The 21002-nt window shown below is 47.0% G+C and overlaps 1 protein-coding gene across 34 annotated transcripts in view; it reads right to left on the bottom strand.

Annotated features, from left to right (window-relative positions):
* The window catches only part of GBF1 (golgi brefeldin A resistant guanine nucleotide exchange factor 1), a 154193-nt gene that overhangs the window by 6940 nt on the left and 126251 nt on the right, over positions 1-21002 (bottom strand). For 17 of the 34 annotated variants that reach the window (XR_012418168.1, XR_012418169.1, XR_012418170.1 and 14 more), the window contains 22 exons: positions 17416-17563; positions 16872-17095; positions 16165-16333; positions 15199-15410; positions 14518-14616; positions 13725-13919; positions 13272-13461; positions 12547-12687; positions 12145-12233; positions 10353-10555; positions 9485-9608; positions 8695-8820; positions 8349-8431; positions 7448-7684; positions 7070-7163; positions 6514-6690; positions 6127-6191; positions 5918-6041; positions 5654-5725; positions 5421-5515; positions 5039-5192; positions 304-529 (listed from right to left, as the gene is read on the bottom strand). Coding sequence is in view for 30 of the 34 variants with exons in the window: in XM_045361445.3 (XP_045217380.1) it covers positions 304-529; positions 5039-5192; positions 5421-5515; positions 5654-5725; positions 5918-6041; positions 6127-6191; positions 6514-6690; positions 7070-7163; positions 7448-7684; positions 8349-8431; positions 8695-8820; positions 9485-9608; positions 10353-10555; positions 12145-12233; positions 12547-12687; positions 13272-13461; positions 13725-13919; positions 14518-14616; positions 15199-15410; positions 16165-16333; positions 16872-17095; positions 17416-17563 (3247 nt within the window). In the remaining 4 variants the exon portion in view is untranslated. The remainder of the gene's footprint in view (positions 1-303; positions 530-5038; positions 5193-5420; positions 5516-5653; positions 5726-5917; positions 6042-6126; positions 6192-6513; positions 6691-7069; positions 7164-7447; positions 7685-8348; positions 8432-8694; positions 8821-9484; positions 9609-10352; positions 10556-12144; positions 12234-12546; positions 12688-13271; positions 13462-13724; positions 13920-14517; positions 14617-15198; positions 15411-16164; positions 16334-16871; positions 17096-17415; positions 17564-21002) is intronic. The other 17 variants (XR_012418171.1, XM_045361446.3, XM_045361448.3 and 14 more) reach the window with 3 other exon arrangements.

The following is a 21002-nucleotide window of genomic DNA, read 5'->3' as shown; positions in this document are numbered from 1 at the left end:
GAATTCTGGGAAAACAGTCCTCAGGACAGCTCAGAAACAGAAACTGGGAAACAGTCCTCAGGACAACTCAGTCCTCAGGACAGGAGAAAGCCTGGCTTCATAGCCGTCTGCATTGCTTATTTGCCCTCATGCTATTTAACTTATGGGTACTGGCCGGCAGGCACTGGAAGCTCTGGAAGCAATGGCAGAAGCCAGGGCTGTTTAATCTGCTGAACGTAGTAACCTGTGTTTTGTTTTCCTGTCCCAACTCCTGGGGTGTAACTGTTTATCTGCCAGCCTGAGTCTCCCTGGGAAAGGGCTTACCAGCATCAGGTGCATCTGCCCTGGCTGTGGCCTGCAGAGTAGCTGGAGGCTTCACACCTGAGCCGATGCACTCCAGCAGCGTGAAGAGTGTGGCCCAGTCATCACCTGAGTGAATGTTGGCTGCGTTGGTCTTCAGGAGTTCATGGAGCCCATACGCAACCTGGTGGCTGACTCGGGATAGCACACTGGGCTTCATCAGTAGCAAAATGCGCAGGGAGAGCAGTACCTGGAGTGGGGTTAGGGTAGGAAGTGGGGAGTGGGCACACAGCTTTCTGTCTAGTTTTCTTCCCCATCAGTCTCCTTAGGTCAGTGAAGACAGTTTGGCTAGGACCCAATTTAGGATACTGCTCTGGTCTTTTCTTTTTGTCAAATAGAAATACATTAATTATATTATTTGAGACAGGGTCTTGGTCTGTCTCCCAGGCTAGAGCACAGTAGCACAATCACACCTCACTGCAACCTGAAACTCCTGGGCTCAAGTGATCCTCCTGCCTCAGTCGCTAAAGTAGCTGGGACTGCAGGTGTGTGTGACCACACCTGGCTAATTTTTTTTTCCTTTTTGGAGAGATGGGGTCTCGCTATGTTGCCCAGGCTGGCCTTGAACTCCCAGGCTCAAGTGATCTTCCTGTCTTGGCTTCCTGCAGTGCTGGGATTATAGGCATGAGCCACTGTACCCAGCCTCAAATAGAAATTTTTATTGAGAAAATTATAGGTTAATATGCAGTTGTAAAGAAATAATACAAAAAGGTCCCTTACACACTTTGCCCAGTTTATCCCAATGGTAACATTATGTAAAACTATAGTATATCATAATCAAGATACTATCTGATCTTACTCAGATTTCCTGTTTTACTTGCATTTTTGTGTGTATTAATTTCTCTATAATTTTATTACCTGTGTAGGTTTATGTCTCCACTACATAACAACATACTGAACAGTTCCACCACAACAGTATCCCTCATGTTGCCTTTTTCTTTTTTTATAGACAGGTTTTGCTCTGTCACCCAGGCTGGAGTGCAGTGGTATGATCATAGCTCACAGCAGCCTCAAACTCCCGGGCACAAGTGATCCTCCTGTGTCAGCTTCCTGAGTAGCTGGAACTACAGGCATGCACCACCATGGCCAACTCATGTTGCCCTTTTATAACTATACCCACCTCTTCCTTCCTGTCCCCATCCCTAACCCTTAGCAATCTGTATTCAAATTCTTTTTTTTTTTTTTTTTGAGATGGAGTCTTAACTCTGTCACCCAGGCTAGAGTGCAGGCAGGATCTTGGCTCACTGCAACCTCTGCTTCTCGTGTTCAAGTGATTCTCCCGCCTCAGCCTCTCAAGTAGATGGGATTACTAGTGCGAGCCACCACACCTGGCTAATTTTTATATTTTTAGTAGAGATGTTGGCTAGGCTGGTCTCGAACTCATGACCTCAAGTGATTCACCAGCCTCAGTTTCCGAAAGTGCTGGGATTACAAGTGTGAGCCACTGCACCTGGCCTGTCTTCAAATTCTAAAGTTCTGTCATTTCAAAAATGTTATATAAGTGGAATTATATATTCTATAACCTTTTTAGATTGGCTCTTCTTTCACTCAGCATAGTTCCCAGGAGATGTCTGTTGCTTTAAATTGCTGAATAGTATTCCATGGTATGTATGTACCACAGTTTATTCACCTATTGAAAGTCATCTGGGCCGATTCCAGTTTTTGGCTATTACAACTAAAGCTTCTATAAACATTCATGTACAGGTTTTTATGAGAAAGTAAAATTTCACTTTTCTGGGATAAATGCCCAAGGGTATCATTGCTGGGTTGTATGGTAATTACATGTTTCATTTTATAAGAAACTGCCAGCAGAGTAGCTGTACCATTTTACATTCCCACGCAGCAATTTTTGAATGTTCCAATTTCTCCACAGCCTTTCAGCATTTGGTAATGTCACTACTTTTTATTTCAGCCATTCTGAAAAGTGGGTAGTGATGTCTCATTGTGGTTTTATTTTTTTCAGATGGAGTCTTGCTCTGTCACTCAGGCTGGAGTGCAGTGGCATGAATGATCTCAGCTCACTGCAACCTCTGCCTCCTGGGTTCCAGTGATCCTCCCACCTCAGCCTCCTCAGTAGGTGGGACTACAGGAGTGCGTGACCACGCCCAGCTAATTTTTGTATTTATTGGTAGAGACATGGTTTCACCATGTTGGCCAGGCTGGTCTCAAACTCCTTACTTCAGGTGATCCACCCACCTCAGCCTCCCAAAGTGCTGGGATTATAGGCAGGAGCCACTGCGCCCAGGCTCATTGTGGTTTTAGTTTGTAGTACTCTGATGGTTAATGATGCTATCTTCATTTCATGTGCCTATTTGCCCTCTGTATGTCTTCTTTGGCGAAACATCTGTTCCTATGTTTTGTCCATTTTCTATTAATAATTTGATTGGTTTTTCACTGTTGTGTTTTGAGAGTTTCTATATTATAGATACCTTTCTTCAAATATGTGATTTCAAATATTTGCTCCTCATCTATAGCTTGTCTTTTCATCCTCTTCACATAGGCTTTCATAGAACAAAACTTTAAAAAATATTAATGTAGTCCAACTTACCAATTTTTCCTTTTCTAGATTGTGCTTTTAATGTCAAGTCTAAAAATTATTTTTTTTGAAAAAGAGTGCCCCCCTGGATCTGTTCCATCCAGACAGTGTTGAGGCAGGAAACAGATCCACGGGATTGCCAAACGTGCTAAAAATTATTTGCTTAGCTCTGGATCCTGAAGATTTTCTCCTATTTCTGAAGTTTTAATAGCTTTATATTTAAATCTATGATCCATTGGAGTTAATTTACCTGTAAGGTATGAGTTTTAGGTCAAGGTTCATTTGCTTTTTCCTCCTATGGATTTCAATCACTCCACCACTTATTGAACAGGCTGTTCCTCCTCCACTGAATTGTTTTTACATCTTGGTCAAAAAATCCACTGAACTTATTTGTGTTGAGCTTATTTCTGGGCTCTCTACTCTCTTCCATTGATCTACGTGTCTGTCCCTCCATCGACACCACATCATCTTGACTATGGTAGCTATACAGGAAGCCTTCTTTTCTTTTTTGAGACAGAGTTTCACTCTTGTTGCCCAGGCTGGAGTGCAATGGCGTGATCTTGGCTTACTACAACCTCTGCCTCCTGGGTTCAAACGATTCTCCTGCCTCAGCCTCCTGAGTAGCTGGGATTACAGGCATGCCCCACCATGCCTGGCTAATTTTGTATTTTTAGTAGAGACGGGGTTTCTCCATGTTGGCCAGGCTGGTCTCGAACTCCCAACCTCAGGTGATCGCCTGCCTTGGCCTCCCAAAGTGTTGGGATTACAGGCGTGAGCCACTGCGTCCAGGCGACAGTAAGTCTTTTTTTTTTCTTTTTGAGATGCAATCTCACTCTGTCGCCAGAGCTGGAGTGTAGTGGCACAATCTCAGTTCACTGCAACTTCCGTCTCCCAGGTAAAAGCGATTCTCCTGCCTCAGCCTCCCGAGTAGCTGGGATTACAGGCTTGCATCACCATGCCCAGCTAATTTTTGTAGTTTTAGTAGAGATGGGGTTTCACCATGTTGGTCAGGCTGGTCTTGATCTCCTGACCTTGTGATCCACCCGCCTCGGCCTCCCAAAGTGGACAGTAAGTCTCAATACCAGAGTGATTCTTTTTTTTTTTTTTTTTGAGACAGAATCTTGCTCTGTCGCCCAGCTGGAGTGCAGTGGTGTGATCTCAGCTCACTGCAACCTCCGCCTCCGGAGTTCAAGTGATTCTCCTGCCTCAGCCTCCCAAGTTGCTGGGATTACAGGTGTGCACCACCACATCCCGCTAATTTTTGTGTTTTTAGTAGAGATGGGGTTTCACCACGTTAGCCAGGCTGGTCTCGAACTCCTGATCTTAAGTGATCTGCCTGCCTTGGCCTCCCACAGTGCTGAGATTACAGGCATGAAGCACTGTACCCGGCCCAGAGAAAATGATTCTTTCCACTTTATTCTTTCTAGCTATTCTAGAGCTTGTGCCTTTCCATCTAAATTTTAGAATAAGCTTACCTATGTCTACAAGAACCTTTCTGGGATTTTTATAGGAGTTATGTTGAATTTACAGAACAATTTGGGGAGAAGTGACAACTTTACTATGCTGAGCCTTCCAATCTACGAACATAGTATGCCTCTTCAATTATTTACATCTTCTTCAACTTATTTTGTAGTTTTGTAGTTTTCATCATACAAATCTTATACATGTTTTGTCAGCTATGTATTACTTCACTTTATTTGGAACACTTGTAAATGGTATTGTATTTTAAATTTCAGTTTCCATATTGTTCACTGTTAGCATGTAGAGATATAATTACTTTTTGTGTATTGATATCACATCCTGTGACCTTGCTGAACCCACTTATTAGTTCTATGCTTGTTGTTTTTTATAGTTAAGCAAAGAGATCTCAGGTGGGTCATAAGCATGACAGGAAACCAGGTATAGAGCTGGGACTATTATAAGGCAGTAGCAGGCCAGTCCTACAAAGCAGATTCTTAGGAGGCTGAGGTGCAGAGCACAGGCTCCATGCCTGAGGCCATTTCAGGCTCACTCACAATGCCCCCTGCTAGATTGCACCAGCCCCGTGGTTGGTCACTGGGCTCATGCTATGGGGCACTAAATGTACTCTCTGTCTCAGGCTATATTCATAATTGACAACTGTGGCCACATACCTGCCCACTCTCCAAGATGCATTCTGCTTACCTGACCACTGATCTCTTCTCTCCGGAGCAGCCGAATGGCCAGGCGTAGCAACCCCACCACTGCCCGCTCCACAAGGAAGCAGAAATCTTGTGCCTGAACACAGAGGTGGTATAGATGGTCTCGAACAGTCTGCCACACACAGCCCACACGATCCCTGTGTAGATACAAAGGAATGAAGATAGTCTCAGCCAGAGAGGCCACTGGGCATTAGGTCCCCTAGGCCTTTCAGGACTCATTGATATTACACCCTAAGTAGACAGGAATGATGAGTAAGCGTTTCCCCTGCTGCCTACAGTTCCCCAGAGCCCACTCAGCCAGATGGCTTTCATCCCTTTGGCACAAGCTTAGCTTGGGGTCTGCCTAAAGACTACGCTCATCTTACCTGTTCTCCAACACAATCCTTAGTAGCATCTCTAGGCAGAAAGCAGCATCTTCCTCATCATATGTCTCTTCATCTGGTGTCACTGAGACCAGAGCCTGAAGGGGAACGGCAGCAGAAAAGTAGGCATGGAAAAGAAGCCAACCACTGGCCCTGTCCTGACAGAAATAATATTGTCCCTATCACCCCTCCCAGATTCAGCCAGTTGTTCCATGCTTCCTTTCTTCATCCTTTACCTTCATGAGCTCCTGTAGTGACTCCAGCTGGAGGAACTTGCTTTCTGTGATCATTTTTTCTGGGTCACATTGCTAGAGAGGGCAAAACAGAGAGGGGGTCTTTGACGAGGGCTGAAGGGAACAGAATGTCCCCAAGAGCCAGGGAGAGAGGGCAGAGTCAGCCCTGGTTATAAATCTGGATGATTTATTCTTCAGTTCACTGGGTAGCATCTGTCTAATAGGAAAGTGTCTAGGCTTTCTCACCAGGGGTGGATGGGCAGTTACCTTTATACACTCTAAGGCCACTCTCTTGGCCTCTTGGTTTTCAGTGGATGGGCCCCGCACACTAGACTGCTCAGGCCCACTCAGTGTTAGCCAGCTCACAAAGCTCAGCACTGTTGACTCTCCTCTGTAGAAAAAGGGCATATGGCCTGGTGAGCCCCAAAGTTCTGACTCTCCCTCCCCAAGCCCCTGAGCCTCTGGTCTGCTCTTACCGGTTTGATGGTGTCTCTTCCCGCTGTAGAGAGATCTTGCCATTGGGATCCACAAAATCTTCTACCTGGAAAAGTAAGTCAAAATAATTTCTTTCTATATGTCCTTTGTATTTTGCCCCTGCCTCCACCCACCAAAGTACTCTGGATTTCCTCCTGTAGGCTTCTGCCCCTATATTATTGTTCCAATTGGTGATTGGCAATGGCATCTACCGGCCTTCTTTTACAGCTATCCCCTAAGATCTGTGTTCTTACGTTTGAGGCATTCCTGGTGAGCTGCGGCAGATCAGGCCCAGCATTACTCTCAACTACTTACTTCTACATACAGATAGCATACAATGTTGCAGCTCTTGCCTTGTTATTGCTGACTAGTCTCCTACTAACAATTACCTCTACCATAGCCTTGGGCAGTAGTTGGGCTCGGAAGAGCTGCAGCATGGCCTCCATGATATTCTTCCAGCCCTCCCGCAGGATGTCACCATGACGATGGGCCAAATGGAATACTGTCTTGGCTGCAATATGGGCTTTAGGGTTGCTTCCAAATACACTGGGCAGATTCTCAATAGACTGGAAAAGAGGATGAGAAGAGACTTAAGGCCGAGCTAATGTCTAGAAAGGAAAATCTCTTAGGTCTCTGCCTATGATGGTTCCCTCAGGGTCCTTTTGTTGGCTCTGTTTCAATCCCCCATAATACTGGTGGGAGTGGGTTAACCTAGTTAAGGCCTTCCCCACTCCTATATCTCCTTTCCCATCCCCATTACATGAAGTAACACTAGTTTTATCCCAGAGTGTGCAAGCCAGAAATGGCCTAAGCTCTGGTATATTCAAGTAGGGGCAGTGAGGGAAGATGCTGAGGGCAACCAGGTCTGTTGATAAGGGTAGATCCATGGCTAAAAGAGAGGTCCTCCTTTGGAGCTCCAAGTACACAGTTCCTGCACCTGCTCACCTCACTGCTGAGAGCTGTGAATTTGCATAGAGAGATGATGAGATTGTCAAACACATCGCTGAGGCCATAGTGGGCGGAGATCATGGCGCACTTCCTGTAACATTACCCCCATCCCAGAAACAGAGTCACTGGAAGGCCAAGCAGCCCTTCCAAGTCCCTGAGCTTGCATGGGGCTCTTCCTCAGTCAGTCCCAGGAAGAAACCTTTTAATCTTGTTTCTGTTTAAGACTGAGCTTACCCAAGCTTCAGCCTCCCTCCAAACACTCAGGGGGAACCCCATTCTAATGAAGAGTAGGAGTCAGAGAGGCATGGAGAAAACCATGTTAGCTCACAGAGATGAGCCTGGGGGAGGTGAAGACCAAGGCCAAAGCGGGGCTACCTGAAGCCTGAGATGGCTTTCTGGATGATTGTCTCCTCAAGGCTTTTGTCAAAGACATAAGAGAGAGCAGCAATAGTGGGGCCCCAGGTCATGGTGAAGAGGTCAAGATCATAGCTGGCAGTAGGCACACGCAGGAATATGCCCTCAGGGGTGGCACCTCGATGAAGCAGCACATTCCACACATAGTTCTCCCGAACCAAGCCCGTCTGCTCCTCAGGCATTACAATTTCCTCATTCCTGTCAGGAGGTAAAGGAAGGAGCAGTTGCACTGCTTTGAACCTGACTGGTTCCAAACCAAGACTAGGAGTTCATCCATACTAGCACTCTCCACTGATGAGAGGTCATCAGAACTGCAGCTCAGTGGTCTGCTTTCCACCCACCAGTGGAAGCAGGGAGAAAGAAAGGAAGTGTCCCATAATCTCAAAGCCCGATCTGGAAGTGAGGCCTTCAGTTCTGTAGTAAGATCACACATTCTTACTGGGTGTGACAAAATGAACAATTCTATCTTTTCTGATTTACAGTAAAGAACTAACTGGCCCATTTCTGACCTGTAACCTGGGCCTAACACTCCAGTGCCCATCTTGGGTTCTTTACCAGCCAGAAAATGCATCTTGTAAGCTAGAGAGGAAAATGTACCTGTTTAAAGTTCAGAAAATGGGGCCATGATATCCTACTTAAAAGCAGCATTTTGGACCCTGGCTTAGAGTACTAGAGTCCCAGTACCATTCAGGCTTCTTTAAGGAAGAAACAAATTGGCAGAGAGGGGGCTGTCCAACTAAGTCCTGAGGCTAAATCCAGGGCACGTGAGTCACTGTAGTCTGACATGACTGTAAAAACTGGGAAAGGAAGAAACGTGCTTCTTCTTAACAGAGATACTGCACTATTCTCTATGTATACTCACTTGATGGCATGGTACATGTCCTCCAGGATGTCTTGCTCAAAGTCCTTGCCTCCATTCACACCTTTTAGATTTTTGCGAAACTCCTAGAGACAGGCCAGTAAGTTTTTTCCCGTGTCAATACTGAAGCCCCACTCAAGGGACTACTGGGCTTTTAGTAAATAGGACTCAGGAAAAAGTAAGTGATAAAACCCACTTCCCCACCCCAGTCCCTTTTCTAGGTTGGCCAGCCCTTCCTGATTCCTTGAACAGAACCCCACCCATCATGCCCACTGGAAATCCTATGTCATTCCTGCTACCTCCAAAGCTGTGCTGGGTCTTCTTTGCCTTGACTGGGACCCAAGCTTACCTCCAGGGTCATGGGTGCATTCTGTTTACGAACATTGTGGTTGTGCTGGTCAGTATTAAGCATGATGACAGCATAGGCCAGGGAAAAGCAGGCATCGCTATTGGCAAATGGGGAGCCATTACAATTCTGAAAAAGCAAAGATCCCGCCTGTGTCAATGCCCTTCTCTGGCCAATTAAACCCTCACTACCAACCCACTGGTCAGTGCTAGTGCAAAGGGGAGGTACTGTCCAGAAAGTAGCCAGCCTCTTGCCAACTCCTTAACAGAAGCTGATCTCCTCGTGGAAAGGTCATTAATTTTGCTCTCTGCCTTTTTTAAGAGACAGCAGGCTGGGTGTGGTGGTTTATGCCTGTAATCCCAGTACTCTGGGGGGCCAAGGTGGGCGGATCACGCGAGGTCAGGAGTTCGAGACCAGTCTGACTAACATGGCAAAACCCCATCTCTACTAAAAATACAGAAATTAGCCAGGCTTGGTGGCAGGTGCCTGAAATCCCAGCTACTCGGGAGGCTGAGGCAGGAGAACTGCTTGAACCCAGGGGGCAGAGGTTGCAGTGAGCTGAGACTACGCTACCACACTCCAGCCTGGGTAACAGAGCAAGATTCTGTCTCCAAAAAAAAAAGAGACTGCAGTGAGCTAAGACTGCACTACTACACTCTAGCCTGGGTGACAGAGCAAGACTCTGTCTCCAAAAAAAAAAAAAAAAAAAAAAAAAGAGATAGCAGCTGGATTCTTCAGCCCTCAGTCAAACTGACCTCGGATCCTGGGCTCAGCTCCTGATACTCAAACTCACCATCCAACGCTCCGTGAATGCCTCCAGCAACCTCTGGATGACTGGTGCTTCCCCAGGCAAACGGAAGGCTTCCAGGTAGAGGCGGAGAGCTTCGTCCAGTCGCAGACCCTGAAAACTGAAGGTACTATAGGGAAAGAAAGGAAGAAGAGGCTGAAAATGTGTAAGCTGCACATGTCAGGCTCTTTTAGTCACTGTCCTCCTAACCTACTCTTACTCGAAGAGAGGAGGCTGAGGTATCTAGCAAAGGGGCAGTATTTCTTGTTCATCCTTAACACAACCCCTAGCCTTAATACTTTTCACATCCACAGGCTCTTGCCTAGAACCCTCACCCCCTGGAACCCTGCTCTACCCCTTTGCAAGGACTCCATGCAGAATGGAAGGGCTCCCCAAACTATCTCGTTGGAGTCCCTTTCAGGTCCAACAGATATAAATGATGGGAAGAGGAAGAACATTGGCCAGGGTCTCCAGAAGAAATTTATGGAGACTGCTTTGAGGTATGGATGTTCTGTCCCTTTAATCCAATCACTAACCTTGTCCCACCCTTTTTTTTTTTTTTTGAGCCAAGGTCTCACTCTATCACCCAGACTGGAGTGCAGTGGCATGATCACAGCTCACTGCAGCCTGGAACTCCCATACTCAAGTGATCTTCCTGCCTCAGCCTCCTGAACAGCTGGGACTACAGGCGTGTGCCACCATGCCCAGCTAATTTTTGTATTTTTTGTAGAGACAGGGTTTCACCATGTTGCCCAGGCTGGTCTTGAACTCCTGAGCTCGAGTGATCTGCCTGCCTTAGCCTTCCAAAGTGTCAGGATTACAGGCGTGAGCCACCGTACCTGGCTATATCCCACATTTCTTACAGCTTCCTCACCTCACAAAGCTCTCCAACAGGTCAATGTTTTTGCGGTCACTCACAAACTCTCCAATCATTTTCTTGTCCAACCGAGGGTTCTCTCGGAGCCACTGAGCAACCTCTGTGTTGTCCATTGGGATGGTGAGGAGGCCTTTTTCTTGCAGAAACTGAATCCCCTTCTTTGGTTTCTGATTGAACTGCTCTGTGCCAGTGATTAGCAGCTGCGTGAGAAAAACTAGAGCTACAGAAGCTACTTTGCCTCTAAATTAGACAAGGCCAGCCTGGAGTCCACCATAGCCCACCCACAGTTGGTCAGCTAAAAAGCTCCTAGGATGTGGTTCTTCGTGACTACAGAACTAAGGCTAGATCATAGCGGCCTTAGCTTTCCCCCATCTTCATGTCTAAGTGAATTGGCTTACGAGCTTTTTTACTCCTTTCCTGAGTGCTCAAGAAACATAAAACAGTTCCTCTCCTCTAACTTAGGATAGGGGAAAAAGCAGAAGAAAGAAACTAGGTAATTCCTCTCTCCAGTTTTATATCCATCCGTTACATTTGTTGACAGCCAGCCTCTTGTTTTTAGCCTGGCTTGGCTTCTTTGGTTGCCTAGCTTAATGCCGTGGGTTTGGAGGACAAAGTGGACTAACCGTGGAGGCAACTCATCTTTATGTATGTCCAGTCACGGCCATGCACTCAAGGGCACACATGAACCACAGTCATTTAAGCTGGCAATAAAGAAAGGGTTAGGTTTTTTTTCCTTTTTCCGAGATGGAGTTTCACTCTGTTGCCCAGGCTGGAGTGCAGTGGCGCGATCTCAGCTCACTGTAACCTCCGCCTTCCAGGTTCAACTGATTCTCCTGCCTCAGTCTCCCAAGTAGCTGGGATTACAGGCTTGCACCACCATGCCCGGCTAATTTTTGTATTTTTAGTAGAGATGGGGTTTCACCATGTTGGCCAGGCTGGTCTCAAACTCCTGACCTCAGGTGATCCGCCTGCCTCGATCTCCCAAAGTGCTGGGATTACAGGCGCGAGCCACCGTGCCTGGCCAGAAAGGGTTAGGTTTTCTTTGTGTTAAGAAACGCAAAGTACAGGCCAGGTGCGGTGGCTCACGCCTGTAATCCCAGCACTTTGGGAGGCCGAGGCAGGTGGATCACGAGGTCAGGAGATGGAGACCATCCTGGCTAATATGGTGAAACCCCATCTCTACTAAAAATACAAAAATTAGCCGGGCATGGTGGTGCAAGCCTGTAATCCCAGCTACTTGGGAGACTGAGGCAGGAGAATTGCTTGAACCTGGGAGGTGGAAGCTGCAGTGAGCTGAGATCGCACCACTGCACTCCAGCCTAGACAACAGAGAGAGACTCCGTCTGGAAAAAAAAAAAAAACAAAAACCCAAAGTACAAACAGTGATTTGAACATTGCTATTCGAACCTTACTAAAGCACCAGAATAAATATCAATTCCCCTTTATTGCCAACCATCATGCTAGGGCTGGAGATGACCAGTAACCTTCAATGACCCACAGGACACCAACTCTCAAGGCTCCTGTCACTGCCACTAGTGACACTTGGTTCTCAATTGGTATAGCATTTGCCCAGGGCCATACACAGGGTATGCTCAACTACATAGCTTAGGAGTAAGGGAAGGGCTTCAAATGGGAGTTGCTGAAGTCCCAACAAGCCCAAAGACTGGCCTCAGGAAGCTGCACAATGAGGTGCTAGACTCTCCTTCATCTTCACCCTCTGAGATGGAAACCCTACAACAATGGACACCCAGAAAGAGGTGGACGGAGGCTGGGGAATATATGTATGTACCTTCTTTTTGTTTTTAATTTCAATTAGTTCCCGTGGATCTGGCAGGAGACAGGAAAATCGAGGTGGCTTCCGGGCAAACTTTTTGTCAGCTAGGAGTAGGAAGAAGAGAGGGGAAAAATCTGTAAGACCTTTTTTTACCCAGATAGGGACTTTTGGAAGGTCACCAATATACTCCCTAGTTTCAAGGAGGAGCCTCAGAAATCTTGTCCTCACCAGTCTTCCACTTCCCTAGAAGTCCTATCAACTAAGGGTCCATATGTTTGCTTCCCTCTCTCTGAGTCTGAAGGCAAGGCGAGCTACCAAGGCTTGCTTAGTTACTATCCTAGGTGTCTGCTCCCTCCCTCTGCTCTCCACCAGGCCCTCCAGGTGAGGAGCTTAGGGTCATGGACACCCAGTACCCACCCCCAGAGTCACCAGCTTCCTCCAGATCACTGCATCCTGGTTTCCCATGTTCTGGTGGCAGCCGCCCTCCACCTGGCAGATGCAGGCCTGGGATGTCTGAGGCCATGCCTACAGCTTTCCCATCGCTGGCTGCTCTCTCAGCTGGTAAGAGAGAAGAAGATACGCGAAGACTTACAGGGTATGAAGCCAAGCAGAGCTGCAGGAGAGGTCAAATCCAAAGCCCAGAAGACCTGCATGGTTCCCGCACAGGGCGCCAGCCCCGACCAGGACAAACCCAAGCCAAAACAAGTAGTCCCTGTCCCAGCCAAGGATTAGATTCTCTAATTTAATGAAGAGATTACCCAGTCATTTTCCCTGATCTTCTGCAACCTCAAATTTCAAGGGGGGAGCTAGAGAAGACTAATTAGAGTGGAGGCAGATATTGGGGATGAGGGACGGTGGGGCCTGGAGCTTTCAGAGACAGAAATCCTATATTCTTTAATATCTGTTCTCTTGTCATAAAGAAAAATAGTTCTGTAAAAAACTAAAGTGGGGAGAAGGAAAAAGGGAGAAGGCTATGAGTTCTGCTAATCTGCCTGACTGGCCTGTGATTTAAACCGCCAAAGCCCAGAAACAGAATTGGGAGCATCCCAGGGGAAGTGATCTAAGGACAGGAGAAAGGACTCACAGTAGAGAAGGGATAAGCATATAACCCTGGGTTCATCAAAGAAAAAAATGCCTCTCACTATTGCTAGCTTCTCGGGTGCCATCTACTATCTCACAGCTTGGTCTGGCTGTCTCCTTCTTCTCTTGCTGGGTGATGCTGTTGAGGACTTTGGCCTGGCAGTGGGCCTCGGTGCTGTCAATCACTGTCAATAGGGCATCAAGAGATAGTAGGTGTGTTGTATAGAGTTGACCAGACACAGGGAAGGCATTCTGGAAGGTAAACAGATCCATTAGGCTCATAGTTAGGAGAACACTTTACACTTTGATCATTTTCTAAAAATTTCCAAAACCGATCATTTTCTAAAAATTTCCAAAACCTCTTCTAACTTGTACATTGCCTTTAGAAAACACCTTTCTTCTTTCGGTTTCCCAGCTCTCAAGTGTTCCCCTCTCTGTATGTAGCATCCTCACTACCACCAGGGAGATTTCCTTTATGATGCTTTTTCTAGAGGCCAGTTAATAGTGTTCAGCACCTTGGACAGCAGCTTTGTGAGGTCCTCAAAGAGGTTGGAACAGTAGTAGTCACAATCATAGTTGATGTAGAGCTCTGTGACAAAGCTGGGGATGCGCCAGAGCTGCACAATGGCCTCCAGTGCCATCTCCTTCATCTCGTAAGGCATCTTGGGGTTCTCCACAGTGATGATCTCCATAAGCTTTTTGATGTACATCTGGCAATAACCCAGTAATTGCCATTTGGGTGGGGAAAGGATTCAAGATAGGAAGAGAAAAAATTAGACAGGAAAAACATTAAACAGGATGCAGAAGCCTGGCCGAGAGGCATGTATTAAGAGACACCCAAAGGTATTCCATCCCCTAAATATATCTCTTCTTTGGCCTCCATGTTGGGGGATAAGGCCTGGCTCTCTACCATATACCTGGTTCCAGAAAAGTTGCCTCTTGCCCTTTTGTGCTCTCTATGTGAACATGACCTGGTCCTATTTAGAGTTCCTTTTAGCAATTTAGTGACAATGCTGGCTTGACTTACCTGCTTGTGTTGCAGAGTAACTGCTGGGCAGAAGAGCTGTTCCCACTCATGGTGAGGTTACCTGGCAGTTCTCATATTTGGGGTCAGCCAGTTTCCTTTAGTCTCCTTTTAACTTTTCCGCAAGAGGCCAGCTGATTGAACCTAACTCCGGAGGCTAAAAGCACTCTCCTATAGGAAGTCCCTAAATCCTACCTCTGTAGCATGATAGAGCTGGCCCCACTGAAGATGCCATATATTTCCTTATTTTTTTTCCCCTTTTCTTCCCACGTCAAGAAACTCACCTCCATTTGGAACTTGAGGTGTTCCCGCATGCTCTCAAACAGTAGGAAGCATACTCGCAGGGAAGCAGCATAAAGGTTCAGTCGCTCTATGCTGAGTAGCTGGAGATCAGAGTAGGGTAGGCCATGAGTTTCGTTGTTTTGTTTTGTTTTTGAGGCAGAGTTTCACTCTGTCGCCCACGCTGGAGTGCGGTGGCGTGATCTTAGCTCACTGCAACCTCTGCCTCCTGGGTTCAAGATATTCTCCTTCCTCAGTCTCCCGAGTAGCTGGGATTACAGGCACACGTCACCACGCCCAGCTAATTTGGTATTTTTAGTAGAGACTGGGTTTTACCACTTTGGTCAGGCTGGTCTCGATCTCCTGACCTCGTGATCCCCCTGCCTTTGCTTCCAAAGTGCTGGGATTACAGATGTGAGCCACTGTGCCCAGCCCGGCTGTGAGGTTTCTGAAGCTGACTATGGCTCAACCAAGAGAGGCAGGAGAGGCAAACTGAGTGAAGGTGTCACTGAGGTCCAGTGTTTCCAGGGAACTCTACATCTAGCCATTCCTATATTTCTCTCTGGCTGCCAGAGTCCCTGGGGAACTACTGAAACCCTCTTACTAAAACTACAGGCCAACTGGGAGAGAGATGCTTTCCTAGGTCCTATACTCTTTGCTGAGACCCTCTAGCAATCTTGTCTTACCTGGAATAAATGACGGCACATCTCATCCTTGATGAGGCCCAGGAGGGTCTGGCACTGGGCTACAGGGGCTGACTCAAGGGCCACTGTCAGCAAATGCAGTCCCATGTGAATCATAACCTCTGAGTTATGGCGGTCGTGTGGATTGGTGAGGGAGATGAGGAATCGGAAGAGCTCGCGGATGCAGGGAAGACCATAGGGGACCAAAGCTGTGCCTGGGGAAGGCCAGGAGGAGAGTGAGACTGCTATAAAACAACTAGTCCGCTGGCTTTGCCTAGCCTGCTCTGCATTACACAAGGCAATTTAAGGTAAGTGATTCTCTTTGAGGAAAAGGGCTAGGCATGATGGCTCATGCCTGTAATCCTAGTGCTTTGGTAGGCTAAGATGGGAGGATTGTTTGAGGCCAGGAGTTTGAGACCAGCCCAGGCAACATAGAGAGACCTCATCTCTACAAAAGATTTTTTAAAAGGAGCCAAGCGCAGTGGTACATGCCTGTAGTCTCAAATACTTGGGAGGCTGAGGTGGGAGGATTGCTTGAACCCAGGAAGTTGAGGTTACAGTGAGCTGTGACTGTGCCACTGCAGCACTCCAGCCTGGGCAACAGGGGGAAAAAAAAAAAAAAAAAAAGGAAAAGGATTTTTTTTCCCCCTGGGGAGGTGAGGGAACTAGTCTACTTCTGGAGGAAATCAGAATTGATGATCCTACCTTTCTGTTAAAAGTCCTAAACTTTTTATTCTTCCTTCTTGCTTTCTATCGCCCCTCAAACTTCCTTCCTATAGTATAAGTTAGGGAAGGGCTCCATCCATGCCAACAGTCTTACGGCTTCACTCCATTTCCTGACTAGAAAATAGCCTAGAACTTGGAGCAACAGGCAGTAGTCCAGTATCTTGGTCTAAGATGGTCTAGGCTCAGGCAGCTTAGTAGGTAGGATGGGGGAGGTGAACTGGCAGAGCCTGCCAGAGTACCCACCTTCTTTCTGGGAGGACTGTGTAAAGCGCACGCCCCGGGGATTGACGTAATCCATGTCATGGACAGAGGCAGAGTCAGAGTGGTCAGCAGGGGATGTGCACTCCTCTAACACTTCAGGGATGGACTCCACAGATGCTGACTGGGACTTTTCCACATGGGTCCCTTCCTGCTATGACCAGTAGCAGGGAGATATGGGAAGAGGGATGAGGCAAGGGCAACTTGGAACTTACTCCCCTGAAGTACCTGTCTTCCAAGCTGTCTCTAATGGGCTACAGATGTAGGGCCAGCTCAGTGGTTTATGAATCACTGCAAGATGGCTCAGGCAGGAGTATGATGAAGGACTCAGAAAAACATCTCCTGAGGCTTCATTGACCTATAGTAACTAGAACCTTAGAGACACAGAGGCTCTCACAGGCTTAGAATTTCGATCATTACCTTCCAGAAAAAGCTATGGCCAGCTCCTTCCCTTTTGTCAAGTACTACCTGTATGTATAACTTGATAAATCTCATGAGCCACCTCTCACAGTGAGTTATGCTGTGGGTTTTCTAGGCAGCACAACCAATTCTGAGAAGCAGGAAAGATCAGAGCTTCTTTTGAAGCTACCCCAAGCTTCTTTTGAGCCAAGTCCTGCATAAAGGATCCAAAGGATCAAGCCAGTTCCCACACTGGAATATTGAAGAGGGAAATTTAAAAATCCAAGTCATACCTGGAGGTCAGATTGCTCGGGAACACCTAGCTCACTGCTCCCAGGCTCTGTAGCTGTGCTGTACCCTGGAGAGCCAGGTTGCTCTAGATCAGTAAGGTCTTCCTTGGAAGTGGTTTGGGAGGAGAATTCCAGGCCACTGTCTGTAGAGGGACTGACCACTGCTGAGGCAGCTTCTGAACTTGCAGAGGAGATGGGAGTGGGCACATCAATGAAGGGCATGCCACCTGCCAAGAAAAGTACGTGATGCTTGTAGGAGAAGAAAGAGGCTGTGGGCAAAACAAACCCTCCATGGTACTAGGGTTTCTTGTTTCCCAGATTACATGCTTATCTTTGCATATATTGGTCTCTAAAGTTGTCAGAGAACAACCTTAAGTCGCTGCAGAGTTGCTGAATGGTCACAGTCTGATTTGACCTGGAGTTTCCCTTTTTGTTCTCAGCACCAAAACCAAAGCCCCTCAGTTGCTTGGTCTTCAATTTCAAAATCCCTAAGACAGAAAGGAGCTCTTCTTCCCTCTAATCAGAGGAAGCAGTCCAGGGCACTCACCAGTGAGGTTAGATGATAAGGTGGTTCCATTGGGAGTGGGCAGCTCTGAACCTGGTGTGACTTTGGTCATATGGCGTGGGGGCCGAGGGGATCTCTTCTGTTTCTTCCACTTGGATGAATCACTCATGCCTCCTGCTCTCATTTTCAGCTGGGAATATCATACCCCATTAGCACTGGTATTCAAACTAAGACACTATCCCTATTAATCTCCCTTCATTTAGTCCTACTGATCTCTAGAAAACAAGCTATATCTTGTTTTCTAGATATAGAAATATCTGTGCTAAAGTAAGACTCTAGACCATCAGTTCACATTCCCACTCTTCTAACTTGGCTTCTACATTTACTACTTCATAGGTTGGCATGGCAGCCTCCATGTAAAAGGTGACATTCTGTTTCTGGGCTGGTCATTGGTAGGGCCAGCCCTCACACTTATCATTCTGCTTCTCTGGGTCCTGAGTATTACATTAAGCAAGAAATCCTGAATCCTATGGATGATGCATGACCCTCTTGCAGAAAGTGTAAGGGCAGGGTCTCCTTTGCCCCGACACTCACATCTACAGGTGCATGGTCTCCCGGCTTTCCTCCTCAACTAGCTTGTAAAGCAGTCTCCTACTTGTAGTTTTATCCAACTATGAGAGCCTATTCCTTCCTGTCCTAGCTTTCTTATTGCTTATGAACTGGGCCTAAACCATAAACATATATATATATATATTTTTTTGAGACGGAGTCTAACTTTGTCACCCAGGCTGGAGTGCAGTGGCACAATCTCAGCTCACTGCAACCTCTGCCTCCTGGGTTCAAGTGATTCTCCTGCCTCAGCCTCCTGAGTAAATGGGATTACAGGTGTGGGCCACCACGCCTGGATAATTTTTGTATTTTCAGTAGAGACAGGGTTTCACCATGTTGGCCAGGCTGGTCTCTAACTCCTGACCTTAGGTGATCTGCCTGCCCCGGCCTCCCAAAGTGCTGGGATTACAGGTGTGAGCCACCGCACCCAGCGAACATACCTCTTACTCTCTGGAATTTCTGTATCAGACTGGTCAAAAGCTCATTCCTTCGAGTTAAGGAAGGAATGGCCTCCCAGTTTATTTGTGGAGTTCAGCATAGAAGGTCATGTAATGCTGCTGCTGTGCTCTCTGCTGCTCCCAATTTGTTGTATCAATGAGACCACCTGTCCCTCTCACTATTGGTCTTTCCAGATGCAGTTTTATGTTGTCAGATGGTAAGGCCACTGATTCCTTGACTCCTTGTTCTGTTCCACTACCCTCTTGCTGTATTTCTGTTCTTCCTATAGCTTCCTTTTAGTGGCAAGGGACAATCTCTGTCACCTGTTGACTATTCCCTAGGATCTGTGTTTTTATGTATTTCCTCCATTCTAAGTTCAAAGTTACTTTGTTTAGGCCCATTTTTGTTGTTGTTGTTGTTGTTGTTGTTTTGAGATGGAGTCTCGCTCTGTGGTCCTGGCTGGAGTGCAGTGGCGCAATCTCGGCTCACTGCGAGCTCCGCCTCCCGGGTTCACGCCATCCTCCTGCCTCAGCCTCCCGAGTAGCTGGGACTACAGGCACCTGCCACCAAGCCTGGCTAATTTTTTTTGTATTTCTAGTAGAGACGGGGTTTCACCGTATTAGCCAGGATGGTCTTGATCTCCTGACCTCGTGATCCACCCGCCTCGGCCTCCCAAAGTGCTGGGATTACAGGCGTGAGTCACCGTGCCCGGCCCCATTTTGTTTTTTAAGTCCCGATGTTTTCTCAGTTGGGTGTGAACTCAGTCCCTCTACAGAGTCATTCTAAACTATTCCTAGACTGATAGACCATTCCTGGATTGGACCATTCCGACAATGGCAATGGCAACGCTATTCCAGAAACCATTAGAATGACTCTAAAGAGAGTAGAAGCACTTTTTCTCTCTGCCCCTTCCTAAAGGCTAAATATATCCTATTATCCATGGCCTGTTCAATTCCTTTTGTTAGGGATAGACTCCATTCCTTAAGCTCCCCCAAGCTCTCAGAACCTGGGTAATCTTTGATTCCTTGCTTAGAAAACACATACTTCTTCCATTCCTACCCATAGCTCCTTCCAATAAAGAAGAGGCTGAAGAGCTGAGCCCTTCCTTCCCCCAGCTCTTAGTAACATAGCAACAGCCTCATATTGGATTTATACTTCTAGATAATCCATCTCCAAAATGCCTGCAGTCATATGCCTAGAACTGAGCTTCAGGCATACTGAGCACTATAGCTAAGCAGGAAGCAAAAGAATCCTCTCCCCAGGAACCACTGGAGCTCAACTGGATCAAGTTCATAGTAAAAAATGTTATGGGAGAAGAGCCCACCAAATATGCAAAAGGGCAAGAGGCCAAGAGATCAATGAGGGACCTCCTGGCTCTATTGGCAGTTATCATTGAGCTCCCAAAAGAACTAAGAACTGGATCTACTTTTATGAGGGAGCCTTTCTCTCTAGGAGGCTGCCCCATTTCAGGGACTCCAGGCAGTCCTACTTTCACTGAGAAGCCAGTCAGTCATTGAGATTCCTCCCCATATGAGGATCAGTTTTTCACATTTCCTTCTCTATCTTCTGCAAAGCTTGCTCCAACCTGATTATTTCAATGAGTGTTCTAGTGTTCTCAGCCTCCTGGCTGGAGTAGGGGCCAAGAGGCTGCCAGTTCTCACAAACGCCTCACCCCTTGTAAGGTATAGTTGTTCTCCTTTTCCTAAGGTCTGAAGGTGTGGGGTGGGCAGTAGGTATTCATGGAACTCTATACCACCTTAACTGTATGACTCTGTATTCCAAAGGACAGTGTAAGCTTTACAAAAAAGGAGCAGGTCCCAGGTTAATAATCATGGTAACATGCTGGATAGCCACTAATGAGAGCTGCAGCTTGAGACTATGCAAGCACACAAATGAAATGACACAACGCATTCAAAGAGAACACGGGCCAATGGACTATCTAGCTAGGTGTACATACACAGAGTTTTTTATTTTCAATGACCTGTATGTCCACAACCACACCTTCAGCATGCACACTCTTGTGATGGATAGCCCAGATAGTCCACACCTCCTTCTCTCTCCTTTCTTCCTAAGGCAGGTATATGCAGATTAGGGTAATCTTTAGCTTGGATCCCTCCCTAAGCTACCCTACACCTTGACTTTTAGAGGACAGAGGGATCTTTACAGATCCCAAAGTATTCCCAGTGTCCTGGGCTATCCTGGCACCTGGCTTCTTTCCATCAATCTAGAGTTCTAATCCTTGGAATGACCTCTTTAATGGTAACCAAGAAAAAAAAAACAGATCCCAACTAGATGGACTACCCTTTCCCTCCAAACTCAGTCCAGGTATCCAGATAGAGCTGAGGACTGTGCTTAAGCTCTCTATGCCAGCTCTGAGACAAGGAGAAGGAGAAGGGGGAAGGGTCTTGAAGGTCCCTCACAGTTTCCCTAGAAATGGTAGATCTTAAGCCTCCCCACGAGGTAACAGCAGACCCCAGGCTTTCTAGGCTAACTATGTGATGTTCAAGTCTTCCTTCTCCTGTCTCCAGGCAACCAGATGCCCAGGAGAATTCCCAACACTGCAAAGCTACAATCACGTGCAA

The sequence above is a fragment of the Macaca fascicularis genome, chromosome 9 (assembly GCF_037993035.2).
Source record: "Macaca fascicularis isolate 582-1 chromosome 9, T2T-MFA8v1.1".
Taxonomy (NCBI): Eukaryota; Metazoa; Chordata; class Mammalia; order Primates; family Cercopithecidae; genus Macaca; species Macaca fascicularis.
Note: the sequence above shows the minus strand (reverse complement) of the source record. Positions and strands in the feature narration are given on the sequence as shown.